Genomic DNA, 19,532 nt, shown 5'->3' with positions numbered 1-19,532 from the left:
GCCCAAATGAAATAATAAGATGATAAAGCTGAAATGCAGCTGACAGGTAAACCTGAAATGAAATGTGTATTAGAAAGAAAAAAGGAATGCAGCAACAGCTTGGTCATTTGAGGCTAATGGTGTTGGGGAGGGGCTTACAACTATGTATTAGCAAAGGAAGCCTAAAAGCATCACTCCTTAAAAATAGGAAGTGTGTTGCTTTTAACGTTTTTCTCTGAGGGGACAAGCAAGGTGTCAATTAACAAAGGAAAATATAATAGAGCAAGCAAAGATAAATATGTCAAAATGGTGTAGGTTTGTTGAATGACTACAATACTTCATGGTAAAGACGTGTAATTATTAGCAAGTGAAGTGTACTGCATTATTACATATGTAGGATATGTATTCCTTGAACGAAAGTGTGTGTGTGTGAGTGAGAGAGGAATAGTGGGAGATGCTGGTGTACAGATCTGAAATCAGTCTACAACCCCAGTAATAAATGTAGCTGTAAATATGTATGCGGTACGTAAGCCATGGTGAACAAATAAAGATTTGAAGGAACTTATTGCTGTATGCAAGCCAGTTACATTTTGCGAAAAAAAAAACAGTATGCATCTCTAATAACTGATATTAATTAACCTGCAAACTTCTTCATCTACCTGAAATTACAAATTGTGGGACTGCATTAAAACATTCAAGTCTGACTTCAAGATACATGACTACACGACACTTTATTGTCTAAATACACTAACTGTCTGATTCGGAGCCTGGGTGTACTTTAAGCTGTCTGTGTACTGAACTCAGGTGTCTGAGCGTCTGCCGACATAAAATGGCGAATTCACTTCCCCCCTTTTAGCCTGTCGATGCAGACAGCCGTCTACCCTTGGACGAAACCACACTCCCCTTTAAGCACCTGTCTGTGTATTGACAGTGGGCTGCCCTGCGACAGAAAGTGGCGCCTCCTCGTTCAGTTCTTGTCTGTGTATTGACAGGAGCCGGCTGGCTGGCCGACTAACAAGCAAGCTTGCGCGCGGGGGCCGCTGGGACGCAGTCTGGAATCATGGCTGAGGAGAATGTTGTTGTGTTGCTGCTGTTTGTTTTGTTGTGTGCCTGTGCGGACGTTTCGTTCGGTAAGTACAAAAGTAGGGATGGCGGACGAGTAATTCCAAACATAGCTTCGTCATAGAAGGAAGAACACCGAAACCAGTGTCTGCAGTGGTAGGGAGAAAGGAGGGGGAGTTGGTGGCACCGGGAGTGGGCGACAGTGGCACTAGGCTGCGGCGTTGGGAATTGGCGATGCCGGAAGTATGGGTGGCAGCTTTTCATAGCACGACCACCATCCTCCTTATGATCTGTAATGACAGATCAGAACACAGTGGGTGAAGATCACTGCTATCTTTCCGCATGAGCAGCGCACCCAGTTGTCATTTCAATCAGACAGTTGGTAATATGGTAGTCGAAGATTCACGTTTGGCGCTGGTGTTAAGAGTATTTAGTCGTGCCTGAAGTCAGAAATTGCTGTTTGCTGCAGTTGTATTTGGATGTCATCGTACTATTACAATCCCTGTCCAGGTGTTCCCTGAAGTCAAGCCTCCCTTGCTAGCCATTACAACACACGCCCCTACCAGTTAGTGATCTTTCAAGATGTAAGTCGCGGTTATCTATTTTCGGGGGTACCTATAAGGTTTGATCCCACTTTTTCTGTTTGTCTTATGTCGTAGAAACATAGCCTGGATTTTAAACCTGTTGCTACATTTACCCCCTAACACGTTACAGATGCAGGGTACAAAAGCCAAGTGTTGTGCAACTTGAGCATTGTTTCATGAAGTGGTGTTAAGTGTTTGGTATCGGTTAACAAATTAAAATATATTTTTTTGTGTCTTGGCGCACCACGTTATTATTATAGAAATGTGCATCTTATTAGTGACAGAAGTGGATGGGAGATAGTAACTAATAAAGATGGCTTTTAACTGTTTTTATAATTTTACTTCGCTCTATGTATGCATTTTAATGCATGTACATGGTGGGGTTCGAGCTGTAGTAACGGAAGTGATAGTTGCATGTTAGCTGGAAAGAAGAAGATAGCATATGGTAATGATAAAAAGTTCCATGAAGATGGTATTGAAATGTATTAGTCTGAGTCAACAGTTTCCCATTATGTTTCACAGGAGAAAGATTTAAGTGGAAAATGATTGTTCATTCCATGCTGCAGTCATGTTTTGGTGAAATGGATAGCTTAAATGACGCTGAGAAAATCCAGCTGCATCAGCAGGTGCTGGCCAAGTACTTTTGAATGTTAAAACAGGCATTTACTTTGAAAAGATTTGAGGGGATAAAATCCTCTCCCAACATGGTGGTTAACAGAGGTTAAGTCTAAGGACTGAGGGCTGTGTGCAATTATTGTAGTTTCTGTTTAAATGTTGCAGTAAGTGTAGCAATATTTAGGATGTGGTGGATTGTGATGTTAAAGGTTCTGGCACTAAGTAGAAACCAACAGCAGGAGTAGACCAGGAATGACCCTGACTTAGGATGAAGTAATAATGGATGGAATGAAAGGTTTGGAGCCCTGAACTATCCATTCACTTTTTATCAAAATCTGTTGTGGTATGATGAACACTAGCTGTCAGACAGATTTGTTTCTGAACCCAGTATAAAGTTGCCCACTTTTATTTACGTTTCAGCTATTGCCTTTTCAAATAGGACTGATTCTATCCTCAACTAGCATATAGTCTCATTTGTATGTTTGAGCTCAGCAAGGTGTTCTCTCGAAACATTTTTTCATTATTTTGTTGTATTTGTGCTTATACTGTTAATGCTGCTTGAATGTACGTATCATTGTATAGTAATGTCTTCTATTGCCATCTGTCCGTGGTTGTGCCTGAAAGGGGTCATTGGACCAGAGCACATAGAAGATGTTGTAGTTTTCACATAAAGTTGTATTTAATCAGCGTAGTTTCTTAGAATGACAGTGTACTCTTTATTTTTAGGAGAAAAAAATAAACAAGCTGAAAAGACATAATGTAAACTGAAACCACTATCTGAAATTATTACTTGTACATGCTGCTGTTTGTATATTTCCAGCGTCAACAGGATCATTGCTACTGTGTTTTACAGTGTTTTATAACCAAAATGTGTTAAAGTATTTGTTTTGCTTTGCTAGAAAGAGCAAAGAATCTTATTTATTTTTTACATGCAGTCCCATGTTACTTTCCTGGGCAAACCATTTGGACTTTATTTCCATTCCAACTAAGCCCAGAAGATATATGAAATCATGTTATGGGCATCATCCCATTTGTTATATTGTGTAGTATTATTAGCAGACATGCTGCCTGGCCATTGAAAATTTTCTAAGTTTTAGTGAAGTAAGAACTTCAAAAAGAAAAAGCACAGCATTACTCTGAAGTCTGTAAACATTGTTATATTATGGGTTTAGGATTACATCAGCTTTTATTGCTGCTTAATCAGAGTAACTGCATAATGTTGGCATTGTTGAGAATAGTGTTGATTACTGGTGATATGAATTACTCTTGTGTGTGTGTTTGGCTGCGGCTGCAGACATGTTGTTTGACTTTCACACATTGGACAGTGCTGTGTGTCATTAATGTGCTAATATCTGTGTTCCAGTTATTCTGAAGTTAGGCTATAAATATTGTGTAGTTAAAGGTATTCGGACTCTGCTGTATAGCAGAACTTTTTTCTGTTCTAAGAGATGCTTGCATGTGCTAATCATGTTAAATTACTGTCTTATTGCACCTGGCTAAGCACCAGTCATGCTACTGGGAGCAGAGTATTTTCAGTTGATAAGTGCTTAAATATTAAACAAGAAAAAATGGTACTGTTAAACAGTTTAATTACTGTAAATGCTGTTGCCTTAATGTTTAAAAGAGATTGTGTTGTGGGGTGATGTACTATATTTTGTATTCATTAACAAACTTCCTTGTCATTTCCCCAAATCTCATCCTGTAAGTGCAAGGAATCGGGACAAAGCCAGAAGTACTGGGAGGATAAAGCCTGAAAAATAGGGACAATTTTTTTAACATTTCTCTTATATACTTAAATGTTTTGCATTATCACACATTTTCTGAGGGGCATGAAGTCTGAAATTCAAGTCTCTAACTATTTAATGACGTCAGTCTTCAATGATTTGCCAGAAAACCGCACATTTCATGAGGGACAGACCAAAAATAAGGTTAAAAAACTGGACAGTTGAGAGGTACGTATTTGCCTCTTCTCCTACTCGTACTCTACATGGATGATGTGGTCATTTACTAATCAAGTAACGGACCTGCATTCATTCCCATCTCCAGTCAGATTTGAATGGCCTCTACCAATTGCTTTTAAACAGTAATCTACTTCTCCACCCCTCAAAGACCAAAACTGTGTTTTTGGAATGCCACAGAAAATTCACTAATTACCCAATACCATAGAAATAATTTCCACTTTCAAATACCATTTGAGCAATTCTAAGCTTCCATTTCCACACAGAGTGAGAGCAAATATAAATTTCTTCCTTTTCTGGGTCAAAATATTATCACTTTTTCCGTCTCAACCAGCCAGATCGGCTATGGGCAAATAAGTTTTGTTTCGGCTTGAATATGGACTACCCATTTTTCACATCCACCTTTAAGAAAAATGCCATCATGCTTCCTGCCTCCAAGACAAACACAACTACACTTCAGTCTCCTACAATGTCTGCTGATTCATTACAGACCTCTATTACTATCAGTATAGCGCACTAGCAAAAGCCAAATAACTACCAATAAAACAAAGTCCTAACCTTTTAGGATCCCAACTCTACAAACTACTCCATCTCCATTTACTCTTTACTCATTTACTCCCATAGCTCTTAAACTTCATTAAAAAAATTCCTACAATCTAAGACACTACTTATAAACCACACCAACTCCTAGAAACAAATTCCACAGCATAGCACATGCATTCTCCTTTCAGACACCTACTCTTTGGCAAGCTGTCCTCGTTGGCCTAAAGGAAATTCTCACTTATTCCAAATTTAGAATGCAACTCGAAAAGTACCTCTTCATCTTAGCCAAATGCTCCTGTTTCTACATAGGATATATCAACACATTATCTGTCTCTCCTTTTCACTTCTCTGCTCCCCTCACAGAATAAAAGTTGAAACACCACTGTGTGTGTGTGTGTGTGTGTGTGTGTGTGTGTGTATATGTATGTATCTGTATATATATATATATATGTATATATATATATATATATATATATATATATATATATATATAAAGTAACGCTCAATGAACTTGAGTGCTCGGTGCAAAAAGTGCACAGATTTGAAATTCAACAAATCAACCATCCGTAAACTAGCACTACTAAATTTTAATATGTCCACCTTGAATGGGTGTTAATAAATACATTGAACACCATATTAAAGTCCGTATGGGACAGAAGGAAACTGGAGAGTTCTCTCCACTTTCCTTCTGTCCCATATGGACTTTAATAGCCCTAGATTATTAACGTATAAAAGGGTCTTTTCCTTCCTATAAGCACTCACTGATGATGCCAGTTGGCGAAACCTAGGTTTGTGGTTGTAAGCTGGAGGTGGCTAGATGTGTTTGCCATTAAAGATTTTGTGGAGTATTTGAGCTTATCTGGGTGTTCAGCGTATTTATTAGCACCCATTCAAGGTGGACATTTTAACATTTAGTAGTGCTGGATTATGGATGGTTTATACTCGCGCACACACACACATGTGTATGTGTGTATATATATATATATATATATATATATATATATATGAATAAATTTGAATAAAATGAATGAAATTTACTTTTCCAAACATGTCCAGAGGTCAACTTCAGGTGTACTCTCCAGTTCAGCTGGTGGAATTGGGCATCCTGAGGCAATGTCACAACTGCCTCATGTATACAGACAACCCTCTCCTCTTACCTCTAGACACAAACACTTGTGAGAGATGCAAATACACAGCCAGACTGGAGACTAAGCGCTCTCAACCCATGACTGTACCAGACAGTCAAGAGGAAAGAGACACACTAGCATCACACCACCAGTCACACATGGATCTACAAAACAAGCACCGGCAAAACATACACATAAATACATAAAAACATATTCAGAGGCACTAGGTACAAATCTGAAAAAGAAACAGTGCCCTCCAAAGCAGACAAGCAAGCAACCTGCATCTCCAAACACAAGCCAGAAAACGCATAATTCACCTCGGCAATGTGCCTCACGACAGCCCCTAAGGCAAAACACCATACCCAACACGTTGGTAATAGGAGGCTCTATAGTAAGGCACACAGATGTTCCACTCACCAGGCTGAACAAGGAGAAGGTTACTGTCAGCTGCCTGTCTAGTGCTAGGATCCGCCACAACACAGGCGCTTGGGTCACTCCAGAACAAGTACAAGTATGACGCTGTCATTGTACATGTTGGTGTGAATGATCTAAGACATACCTCCCTGGACTACATGAAGAGACATTGAGGAGCTCTCTGATCATGTAGCCCAAGCTGGTATGACCCTGACCTTGAGTAGCGTACTACCTTCACCTAGAATGATACCACAATACAAAGACAAAATTATCAATTTCAACAATTGGCTAAGCTTCTGGTGTCATTCTAAGGGGATCCAGTGTCTGTCTACCTGGGATGACATGATAGACAAGCCTCACTTTTTGCACCTGTCCCCCCTAGGCTTTCAAATACTTTCCAAGGCTCTTGCCGTCCCCATAGTGCCTTTTTTAGGCAAGGCTCAAAGGACAAACCAACCACCGTAACCAAAAACTAAGAGTAATGCTACTCAACGCCAAAAGTCTCAACCTCAAAATGCATGCACTCGAGGCACTCCTCAGTATGGAGAAAATCTCTGTTTGTGCAGTGACAGAAACCTGGTTCAAAGCTTCAGAGAGCACCCCAGCACTACCAGGTTACAAGTCATATCATACCTTCCGGCCTCAGTTACCGGATCGCAGTACAAAGGGTGGAGGTGTATCCATATTCATCAAGGATACCCACATCTCCAGGTTAGTGGCACAGCATGATGCCCCAGAGATCATCCATGCACAACTATCAGCAGGCAAAACCACATTTCAAGTCGTAGCCTTTTATAGAAAGCCCACCATGTCCCAAGATGCTCACTCAGCATTCCTTGAGGCATTGGAAAATATAAAGGTCCTACCCAACACCATAATTTTGGGTGATTTCAACTACCCTGGTATAGACTGGGCGAACTACCAAAGTTCTAACTCCTATGCCTAGTGGTTCATAGAATTTATAAATTCAAATGCCCTCGAACAACTGGTATGTTCTCCCACTAGAGGGGACAACATATTGGATTTAGTCATCACAAATATGGATGCCCATTGTACCACACCCGTTATCACTCCCTCTCTGGTCAGATCAGACCACAAACTGATAACCCTAGACATCCTCACCCCTCCACCTCCCCCAATCAAAGAAACCATCGTAAAAAAACCTTTCCAAAGCAAACTTCAGACTACTTGTGTCAGAAGTGGAAAGCTTCACTATCCCCTTGCAGAAGGATAATGATATCCAGGATGCAGAATCCTACATCAAGGCACTTTATATACATCTTCAGGATTGGATGGACCGTGCTATCCCAAATAAAACCAAGACTCCTTCCTCAAGCAAGAAGAAACCAGTCTGGTGGACCCCGCCCTTAAGCAAACTATACAATAAAAGGAGGAGACTTGTACAAAAAAAGGCCAAATCTCAAATAGAAAAATCTTCTCTGATCAGCTTTAGTAAGAAATTGAGGGCCCTCATCAAGTCAACTAAAGCCAATTTCGAAAAGAAAGTTGCCAAGGATAACCATAAGGCCTAATATGGTTACGTCAAAAACCTAAATGGCAACGCTCAGGTCTGTGCTGAGTTAGTACAAAATGGAACAAAATACACTGATCCCACTGACATTGCCAACATCTTGGCTGACAGGTTCAGTGCAAATCCCCCCCCCCCCCCTCCCCACCACCTACAGGGCCTATTACTATTCCATGGGATTGTGTAACTCCAATTATTACTGATACATTGGTTAATAAGGCTCTAGCCGAAGCTAAAAACACTGCCTCCATGGGGCCAGATGGTGTCCCGGCCGGGCTGTGTCATACTTGAGCTCCAAAATGAATTAACCCCGCATCTGAATACCCTGTTCAGTCTCAGCCTCTTGACAGGATATGTGCCCATAGAATGGTGCACAGCAACGGTGGTTCTGCTGCACAAGGGTGGGCCTACAACCGACCCTGGGAACTACCGACCAATAAGCCTGACCAGTCTGATCTGTAAGGCAATGGAGCGAATCATTATGGAACTCATAAATGGAGAGATTGGGAACCTCCAAACACTTGACCCCACACAGTTTGGCTTCGTCAAGGGCAGGTCATTCTCCTGAACCTGGTGGATTTCTTTGAGGCAGTTACTCGGGCTATATATAAGGGAAAGGAGGTACACACGGCTTACCTTGACCTTGCTAAAGCATTTGACACCATTCCACATTTGGGTATTATTGATAAACTCACCAACCTGGGCATAAACCCTTACGTCACAAGATGGATTGCAAACTGGCTCTCAGACAGATCCCACAAAGTAAGAGTAGCAGGATCTATGTCTGAATCCAGACCAGTAACGAGTGGTGTGCCTCAGGGCTCTGTCCTGGGGCCCCTCCTGTTTGGCATATGCTTCTCAGAAGTACAGGCAAGCACTGATGTGGCTGACCAAGTTTGCGGACGACTGCAAACTGGGTGCTATAATAGAGTCTCCGGCCGACATGGATATCCTCCAGAAGGGCCTTAACGAGACTGATGCATGGTGTCAAAGCCATGGTCTCAAGCTAAATGCTAAAAAATGTGTAGTAATCCCCCTTGGAAAAAATGGAGTACCCATGAACTACCATATAGGAGGTAACCCCCTGAAATCTGAAGTAGTATTAAGGGATCTAGGGACCCAAGTAGATAGTCAGCTTTCCTTTGATAACCATGTTGCTAAGGTGGTTAGAAAATCCTTCTATGTGACCCATCTGATCACGAAAGGGTTCGCATCAAGATCTAAGGATGTAGTGGTGCCCCTCTACTCTTCCCTCATCAGACCCATTATCGAGTACAATGCACCAATGTACCTGGCTAGGCATCTCCAGCAGCTGGAGAAACTACAGAGGTACCTCACTAAGAGGATTACTGGCCTCAAACAGTTGCCCTATGCAGCACGATTGAAAAAAGCTAAGGCTTTTCTCTGTTGCATACCGCCTTCTCAGAGGCGATCTCTGTCTAACATACAGAGCCATGTCCAACCCAGAACTGTTGAACATGCTCCATCTTAGCAAAACCAAATCCACTCGAGCTACACGCTCTAGGGATATTAACCTCAGCACAGCAATGAATAGAACATGCTGGAGGGATAGATTCCCTTCGCAAAGACTTCCCTTGCTATGGAACAAGGTCCCGATCTACATAAGACAGAGCCCCTCACTATTTCTCTTCAAGTGGAACCTTGATGAGTGGATGGGTAACAAAGTTCACACCATGGATCATACCAACAGCTCTACTAGATAGGGGCCAAGGGTACTAGCTGCTAGATCAAGGGCCTAGGGAACTAACCAAAGGGGCGGTGAATACCTCACAACGTGGCTGGGCTAATAATATGCCTTCGGGCAGATAGCCCAGTATCTACCTATGAACCTAAATAGGTAGGTGGAAACTCTTTCTTCTTTTTTATGTAGCCACTGATGCAGTACCAGTATGCTAAAATGTGAGTTTGTTGGCTAGAGTCTTGAGTTCATCTACCAAAGGACCTTTAGCAAACTTGGACATTAATGTCATTTGTGCAGTGATATAAACCACATTTTACTTATTTACTTATTTATTTTGTTGGAAATGTACTTTTGAGAAATACCAGTGGCATTGTGAGGAGGAACTTTTATAGCAAAGTTTAACAACATTGAAAAGTTGAGTACGGAATGCATTGGAAATTAATTTTGACACCTATAAAGTAATATGTAGAGAAGAATATAAAACAATAACACTGTGACTGTCAGTAAACTGGATGAGCTGTCTGTTAATACGGAAAGCTAATCTGTTACCAAGCTGTACTGTAATTTTGATGTGCAGTGTACTTGTATTACTGTATACATCACTTGAATAAAATAGTAACACCAATGGAAATAGACGGTAAGAATGAAGAGCAAAATATGCATTGCAGCTGTGGAAGGTACACTTGCATACAGTACACAGTAGATTTGTCAATATAGCACTGTTTACATACAGTCTAAAACTGCAGTGTTAATACTGAGTAAATTGCAGTGAGACAGTAAATGGGTGGTGGATGGGTTAGCAGTAAATACTATTCAACCGGTCTTGTAACATAGGTCAGCTGTAGGAAAGAAAACAAGATGAATGTTGACTAAGGAATGTACCGATTATCAGAAAACGGGGATCTGGTAAAGAAGAATAAGAGGAATAAAATGTAGGGCCAGCTGATAAGGAGGAAATGTCCAGATAGAGTTAAATACCACCACAGTTGACGAGGTAGGATCAGCCGGCAAAGAGATAATGCCCATATCAATGTTTAAGCAATAACACATCAGCAAGTCATTTATTTTCAGGGGCATGACTGTATTAGTAAGTTAAGCTGATTCCAAAGCTTAGTAACAGTAACTGGGTAATTGGTATTATCAGTTTAATGTTTGTGTATAGAGTACATCAGTTTTATTTTTGTGTATAGGGTACTAATCAGTTTATCAGCTAGTGACCTAAGTTCATACAATTAGTTCTGTAAATAACTTGGTAAGAGGGGACAGTCAAAAAAATATAGAGGTTTTTGTGCAAGTTTTAGTTAAATGTTGGCCAGTTGGTGGTCATACTTATTCACTGCAATGTGTTTCAGGGATAAAAATGCTAAGGTTCACTGTTTCAGTTTTTGTTCTGGAATACCATTGACATTGTTAATGGCAGTAGTTCTAGAGCATTGACGGCATTGTTGCACACTGCTAGCTGTTTTGTATTTTATTTATTTATTGCCATTATTTATTGCCATTATGCAGCACAGGCAGAAATACATGGATGCTAATTTTTTAAATGTCACTTTAGTAGTTTTTTCTTCTCCCCCCTATTCATTTTCATTCCTGTTGGTATCTCTTACAGACTGCTTGTCTTTCCCCATACATATGCACACAACACTGTTCTTGCCTTTGCAGTAATGACTGCTGTCCCTCGGTCTGTTACTGAACTTGCACTATAAATTTGTGTCCCACTTTGCTCTACAGTGTGGACATCTTTCACATTGGAGAATTAGCATAAGACTAAATTTGATGTGGTTCGGAGCAGTAGTTTTGATGCCTGGTAACGGGGAAGTTAGCTGCAGGATGCACTTCCAGCTTTTCCTTCCTGCTTTAATCCATGCAGAGGATGTGTACCACATTTACCTTAGGGTCATGTGCCAGCATTGGCATCCTTTTTAGAGCTAGATTCCATTGCTCTGTTGCCTTTCCTTAATTCTCTTCCCCGTGAGCCCTGTGTCCTGTCAACCCCAACACACAGCTGAGCAATAAACAACTGAAGGTGGCTCAGCAATATTAAGAAAAAAAAATCATTGGCTAGCATCCTGACCTGCAAAATGTTGTTGGATACATGCATACAGTTTTCATTCTAGTTCACTGCATGCTTTCACAGAAGTTTGGAAGCCATACAACACTGACTTGCTCTCATTAAGGATTGCAGATGAAAAAAGTTATTAGAACTTTAATAACTTTTTTCATTTCAAAGGAAACAAAGTATGTTTTTGCTTCTAAAGTTCATATGTTGCAGGATATTGGACATAAAGTAACTTCCTGTTATCCAGTCTTGATTATTTTCTATAAAGATGTCTTTGTTCTTTGTCTGCAGGAGTATTTATGTGCACTGTAAGCAGTTTCATTGATGGTGACCAACAATTTTAGAAATTTGTATTTTGAAGGCAGGTAAAGCTTGACTTAACCCACTTGGTCTGCCACTTTCTCTACCCTTTAGATATGCTGTGTATCCTGGTGTGTGTAAATCTTCAGCATACGTAACCTATATTATCTAGAAATCCCATATTTTTGGGATATTTTCAGCTTTCTGTACCTTTCAATGCTCAGAACATCCTTTGCTGTTTTGTAGGCACATGTCATTAAAAAGTAGTACAATCTAGCAGATTCATTGCTTGAGAGAGATTTATACAATCTCTGCATTTTCATATTTCGTCTTATTCTAACTCTCTAATCACAGGAACTTATTTTGTGCATCATCAAATAGTATTTTTGTGGGCTTTGAAGAATTAGAAAAACTCTTCTATAAATACAAAACAATATTCAAGACACCGTTCATGGGCACACACTAGTTCACCTTTTGTATATGGGATTAGTATATTGAGTACATGGGATGCATGTTTGGATAATCTACAAGAATGCTTTGTTAATACGCAACACAAATGAGAAGTCTGTACAGAACAAGTAAATAAGTTAGACTTAAAAGGAGACTTTACAGATAAACAACTAGTAACACAATTGTAACATAATAAACCAGTCCTCATTTATCTAAAGATTGTATAAATTGAAGTAATCAGAAAGGACGCCTCAGAAGGGACGTAAAAGGAACGTTTAATGTAAGAACAAAATGGATAAGCGCTTCGATTTTCAAATCCAACAAAATGAATAGCAATACAGGTAACGACCAGTCAAATTCATACTTTCAAGTGACGTTTCTTTAAAACAAGTCATTCAGTCCTGGTGGTTTATCTACCTGCATTTTAGCAATCCACCGGGGCTCAGCATATTCTGTACATTTAAAAATATCATCACCTCTCAGATCAATATCTAAAACCTGTAAAACCATAAAAGAAAATACATGTGTAGGAAAATGATTAACATGGTTAGTTAGCCAAAGCATTATCATTCTTAGCTGAAGTATCACGTAAATGTTTGAGTATTCTCTCTTTAAAGCATATTATCAGTTTTACCAATATAAAAACATAAACATCGATTTACAATTGGCAATATAAACAAGGTGTTTAATTGTACAGTCTGCATATAAACATGGTTCGTACTTAGAAAAAACAGGGTGAACAAAGACATTAGAATGACCCATGTGCATAAAGATGTAAGAGTTTGAGAATGTTTGTTTTATTTGCTGGTGTAGGTGATTGCAGAGGATTGTGGCATAGTCATCTTTGACCTGCTGTCTCTGTATAAATGCTTGGGATCTGTAGTCCCCACTGCATAACAGCAAAGCTGGTGGGCTGTAAATAAAAACTATTAGATTCTTGGGTATACAGCTGTTTTAGCACTATGTAGAATAATAAGGCAACCTGTCTGAGATATGTCTCAGTTTACAGCTAGCCAGAACAGAGACAACTGTGTTTATGTAATGGGCTGAAATTAGGCAGCTCCAACTACCAACCAAAATGCAGTATTGTGCACAAGCTGCAGTTGGCAATCATCGTGTTCCAAGAGCACTGCATCAGTGGAGTAATCAAGATGCAGAATTGTAGGACTCTATACAAGTTCTGACAGGTGCTCAGAGGGGAGCAGATACATTTCCTGGAAGGTGTTCCATAGATGATTAGCAAGTGATTTGTAACTTGTCTAAAGACCAGTTACTTTTAAGAACAAATCCCAGACTTTTTGTACGTGCAAAAAAGAGCTAGAAACTGAGTTGCATAGGAATACATAAGATGTTATGTCATTGTCAACTGGACTTACCTTCTATTATTAACTGTCAGAAAGTTGGGGATGTCAGGTTTGGCGTTTAGTACACAGTGAGGCACTTTGCTTGAGAGAAGGGGGGGTAAAAGGTAGGGATGAGTATTGTAGGATAATAGATGGAGTTGCGTACTATAGCAATAACCCACGCCTGGGTGTGGGTAATGCTAAATTTACCCACGGTTGGCGTGGTTTGGTCCCGAGGGACCAAACAAAGCCAACCATGGGTAAATTTAGCATTACCCACACCCAGAAGTGGGTTATTGCTATTATACCATGACATTATTTAAGAAAAGAAACTATTACTTTTCTTAAATAATGGCATAGTATAATGCCTGTTTACTGCCCTTCTGCAGATGTCTGGCATCCGCGGCAGTTCTGATGTACTGCGCGCCTGCGCAGTACATCACAGTTGTGCAAGCAACGGAGAAAGCAAGATCTCCGTTGCTTTTTTTTTTAGTGTTTCGCTATGTTAAATGAGTTTAACATAGCGAGACAGTTTTAAAATAAGCAACGGACTGCTTATTTTAAAACTGTCTCGCTATGTTAAACTCATTTAACATAGCGAAACACTAAAAAAAAAGCAACGGAGATCTTGCTTTCTCCGTTGCTTTTTTTTAAAGCACTGTCTCGCTATGTTAAATGGGTTTAACATAGCGAGACAGTGCTTTAAAAAAACGAGTTATACTAATGGAAAAAAGTCCGGGCGACCGGACCTTTTTCCATTAGTATAACTCGATTTACAACGGGCACGCTGGCCAATCAGCGTGCACGTTTTGGGGGGATCATGGTATAATATCTGTGTTAAGATGATACAGTACTCTAGAACGTTTGAGTTCTCGTAATGGCAACATGTAAAGCATGAATTATACAGGTGATGTTCTAGCAAACCTTACGGCTCCACACTTTACTGGAGAGGGCAAAGAGGAGACACTTGAAATGGCACTTCAGGTAGCTGATTAACTAGATGATGGGGATTGCATCAGAGGTCTACAGCAGTCCCTTTGGCTGTTTAGTAAAAGTACTGTAGATCATGACTTCAGATATATCTTTAATGCTCAAAATAATTTTGGTATTGAATATAACTGTACCCTAGCCTTAGGATGAAAGACCTCTTACAAGTAATAATTGGACAGGAATATTTAAGTAGACATGCTGCAATGCTATCTGTAAAGTTATGTTTAGTTCGAGAATGATCTAAAGCTGCTGAGTCACTTCCCAATCCAAGTGTTTACTGCTTCTTTTTCACAGCTAGAAAAGCAGTGCAACCTTAAAGTTTTACAAAGTGCTGTTGAAGAAGTGTCCAGATGAAACCATCCACATTCTAGAAGGACATTAGGCAAGGTCTGGATGTAGTCTACTGTGGGAAGGGTACACACTCAAGAGTACTTTATCATGAACTTTGAGATGCCAGGAAGTTTCATTTTTGGTCGAGCACTATGCATTTGCAGTGCCTTCATTTGAGAGATGTAAAAAGCAATGTCTTTCAGCTTTTCCCAGTTAGGAGTCGCCATAGCAGATCACAGGTCTGCAGATTGATTTGCATGGTGTTTTACGGTGTCGAGTTGCCAGCCTGGTGCCTAATCTTCACAGAAGGTGCACTCACATGCACCTACCTGCATGTCTGTAAACATTTACTCTACTGCAGGGAGGACATGCAGACTTCACACAGAAGGCGCTTCAGCCGAGAATTGAGTAACACTTTGGTATTGGATACAATGAAGCTTTTTGTTAAAGAATTGAAAAAGTCAGTACAGTATTATTTATAGTGCTGTTCTTGACCAGTCTCTCTAAGCTGCACAGCGTGTCCATGCTAGTGACTCTGTGATACAGCAATTTCAGTAGTCAAGATCATGGTAGTTTGTGTTGAATGCTTTTTGAACTGTTCTGAGTTAAGACACCAACAAGTTTATTAACATGTGATCCAGATCTCTTGCCTTCTGTCAGATCTTCGCATCCCTTGTTTTATTCCTTGGATAGCTTCATCTGGTGTGGGATAGTCAATTGAAAAGAGATGGGTTAAGTTCAGATTGCAACAGTCTAACCAGGGACCCCCTGTATGTGAGCGACCCATGAAATTCCTATAAAATTGCACCTTGGTTAAATCAGAAAAATCAATTGATGATGTGAATTTGAGAAAGATGTAGCACCTTATGAGTTGATACTTCACCAATTGCATATTTGATAGATATTGCTTGTGTTCTGACTGGCTGGATTCAAGGTTAAGCTAGTATCTTTGACATGAGGACACAACATTAATCCTGAGAGGTTCTGTCTCTCGGTGAGAGAGGAGTAAATCACTTCAAGCCCAACCCAACAGTGTTTTGTTGAAATTCATAAACAAGATTCAGGAGTTCTTCATTGGCTGTTCCTTAAAATGCCAATTACCCCCACTTACCATCAGTCTGGCAATTCACGCAAGAGCTTGCAGTTAACATTGGAGAATAAAAACTAAACTAGAACAACATTCAGGACATAATAGTGATACTTTTATAGTGTATCTCATTGTTTAGTCCCAAAACATTGTCTTGACAGAGTAGTGTTTTATCCCATATTTAACATGAATTTAGAGGGTTTACAGTTCTGCTGTAGTCAAACTTGTAGACTGTATATATCAATACATCGAATGTGGGTCAACATCGCTGCAGTGTTTCTTGATTGGATATGGTAGACTATACATGGGTAAATGGAGAGTTGATATTTTGGGTTTTAGTGTAGCTTCTTAGGATGTATGGAAGGCTATTTGATTAACCATACTGAATGTATTACTAGGCTTAATGTTATTTTGGCACTGTGCTGTAAAGACAGGAATGACGTACGCATCGATCCTTCAACATCTACTCTTGTTCTTGTTTACAGATGTGTATGGGTGACTGCCGTGGTTCAATATGCCGATCATTCCACACTTGTTTTTGCCAGTTAATGGACAGTCTTAGAATACCTGCTCCAAGCTGGGTTTGATAATATTCTTCATTTGGTTTAAGCATATTTGGGTAATCCTAAATGAAGAGAAGAAGAAAACATATATTTGCCCTGGCAAACAACATACAGAAGATAAGATACCCTTTTTATATGAGTTAAGATTATGCCTTTATCTGCACCTGTTGAAATGTTACCTGCCTGGAAGTGTGAATTGAAGTTCAAAAGTAGGAATAAACAAACTCCCAAGTTTTATATTGGCGGATTCGTGCAGTGGAATTACGAATGGCCATGGATAAAGTATGAAAGCTTACACTTGGTACAAAAAAAATACAAAGTAAGGCACGTAAAAAGTTGGGGGATGAATGCACATTGGGGAGTTGGAAATACTAGGTATGTTTGGAAAGGATGTGGGGATGATGTGTGACAAGTGTAAGAAAGCTTTATAAGGAGAACATTTCTCAAGGTGCTGCTTGGTTACATATGTAGAGACACGACCAGTACAAATATGCCCATTACTATTCGTTTGTAGAGACAGTTTGTGAAAAACCACTGCCCCCACCTTATATACTTCAGACACCCTCTTCTTCATAGGGAAATAGACTGGCTGGAAGTAGTTAATGGGTGTGGTCTACAAAAGGTTAAGGGTGGGACTTTTTATGTGCACCACTACGAGGGGTGGCATCATAGTGGAAATTTCTGGGGAATTAAACTTTTTAAATATAAGTAAGCTGCATTGTACAAGGGGACAAGTTTGAGGCCTCTGAAAGGGGGTACAACTCAGTAACACAGAGAAAATATGTTTTTCATTTGTAGAACAATCCTCTTAATGAGTCAGAGAACCTAAAAACTGGAAAACTCGAATGCAATGACCAGACATTTGGCAGTCATTGAGGGATGGGATGTAGGCTGTTTGAAAAGTGTTAGTTGTTGCAAAATGCAGACTGTGGTTTGGTACAGTGTGGTATTTATTGCTATCTAAATCTGCATCATTGCATGTCATTTTCCATTTTGATCTGGAGTTTATTAGCATCTGTAGTTACTCCCCAGGTAAAGTCATAATCTGGTGTTGTGGCATTCTCTGTGATTCATTTAGAGTCCATGTAATATCCCTGTCCTTGGATTATGATGGGTAGAGAGAAAGTAGCATACATAAATGAAAGTTTCAAGAGCAGGCTTTTTGTTTGAATGCATATTTGTATAGTAGTAAATAACAGGAAAAAGAATTAGTTTTAATGCATAATTTAAACAGAGCTGTTTACAGTATTTTGATAAAGTTGTCCAGAAAGCATCAGCTGTTTGTTTTGTTTTTTAAAGTAGGCATGATTGTTTATCCCCATTAAAGGATAGATATGTTTTTTTTTTTTTTTTTTTTATTACCATCACAGCAGTGTGCTCCATTTGTAAACAGTGTCTAGGATTCATGTTGAGTCTAGTCTCTCAGAAAATGGAGGGCTGTACTGAGTGGTCCAAGTGCTCTGCTCAAATACAGCTGTCATCACCTCATAAATGTAACACAGAAACCTAAATCCAGAGAAGAGTGCACTGCTTAGAACTCCTGCACTTCTGTCAGTCACAGTATTTCAGCAATGAGTCACAGATATGCCTTATTAAGCATGTTGGCTGCATATCATCAGGTAACCAAGGCGTTATGTGCTTGGTGTAAGATTTGTGTGATTTACTGACCTGATGCGGCTGCATTATTTTTGCCAACTTTGTCGTTTTTTAATGTTAGTTTGACCTTATTTTGTGAGCTGATTATGCAAATGTTGAGAGGTTAAGTGAGTTTTATATAGTAAGTTGTTAAACTGTTTTTAATTACCATAGATCTTCAGAGAATTGCGTGTGTCATGTCATGGTTGGAGATAATCCAGTAAACATGGTTTACCTGGATTTTCAGTAAGGTCTTTGATATGGTTCCACAGTGCAGACTTCTTTGGAAAGTTTGAGATTAGGGATAGGAGAAAAGGTGTTTGTAATGGTTTCAAAACTGTTTACTTGTTGTTTCCCGCAGGGATCAATTCTGGGCCAGTTATTGTTTTTCTGTTTGTGTTCATTGTTACTTTTGGTTCGGAGAATGAGGTAAATATGTTTGCTGGTGATGCGAACATGAGTACTAGGATTCATAGTTGAGCACTGTACACAGTCCTGACACTAGGGAGTTCCCTTTCCTTTTTTGGGATGGCTGACAGTTAAGAAGGCAATACATTATGCACTGTCTGTGAATCACTGCACCTTTCACTTGGCTGCTAATTAATGCAGCACCATGTGCCATTTGTCTATGAATCTTAGCTGAAGCCTGTGGTAAATGACAGAAAAGTTAATATGCAGAGTAATCTGTCTTAAATTAAGGACGTGAGTAGATAACTTCTTTACATTAAACTATCAGATTATGCACTTTTTAAAGATTACTAGAGTGATCCACTAATAAAGAACATATTACATTTGGATGTCCTTTGTGTTCCAGAATGGGAAAACAAAATAAGGCGAAGACTGCAATCTTGTCTTTACTGAATAGTGTAAAATAGATTAGCAGGCTTTGTGGTTGCAGAGCTACTGTTTTTGCGTATAAGGTGGTAGCAGACTTGGTGGTTGCAGAGCTACTGCTTTTGCGTATAAGGTGGCAGCGTAGTCGTATTGAATAATGCATGTAGGCATGGAGACTGAAGTAAGGGCAAGCAGATAGCTGGGAAAGTACAGAGGTAAGCGAGTAGCTGAAATATGTTGTGAAAACTGTGAGACGTGTATTTTTATACATAGCAGGGGATGTTAAGTGGCAGTAGGATATGATGGGAACATGCAGTTCACCACTAGATAAGGCGGTTACAGTTAAGGAGTGAGACCGAGGTTAAAAATGTTTAGAGAGGCAGCTGAAGAGATTGTAGGAGTCATTACTGATATTAAAAAAAAAAAAAA

General features: G+C 39.7%; 1 protein-coding gene across 1 annotated transcript in view; it reads left to right on the top strand.

Annotated features, from left to right (window-relative positions):
* Positions 1-888: 888 nt before the first annotated feature.
* ACVR1B (activin A receptor type 1B) overlaps positions 889-19,532 on the top strand; it is a gene marked incomplete in the record, with an annotated part of 411,504 nt that continues 392,860 nt past the window's right edge. Inside the window, 1 exon segment of the mRNA XM_044083814.1 lies at positions 889-1,109. Coding sequence (XP_043939749.1) covers positions 1,040-1,109 — 70 coding nt within the window.

This window comes from Protopterus annectens, chromosome 9.part0 (genome assembly GCF_019279795.1).
Source record: "Protopterus annectens isolate FY-2018-M chromosome 9.part0, PAN1.0, whole genome shotgun sequence".
NCBI classification, from domain to species: Eukaryota; Metazoa; Chordata; order Ceratodontiformes; family Protopteridae; genus Protopterus; species Protopterus annectens.
The sequence above is the reverse complement of the archived record's forward strand: the minus strand, read 5'-3'. Positions and strand labels throughout refer to the sequence as shown.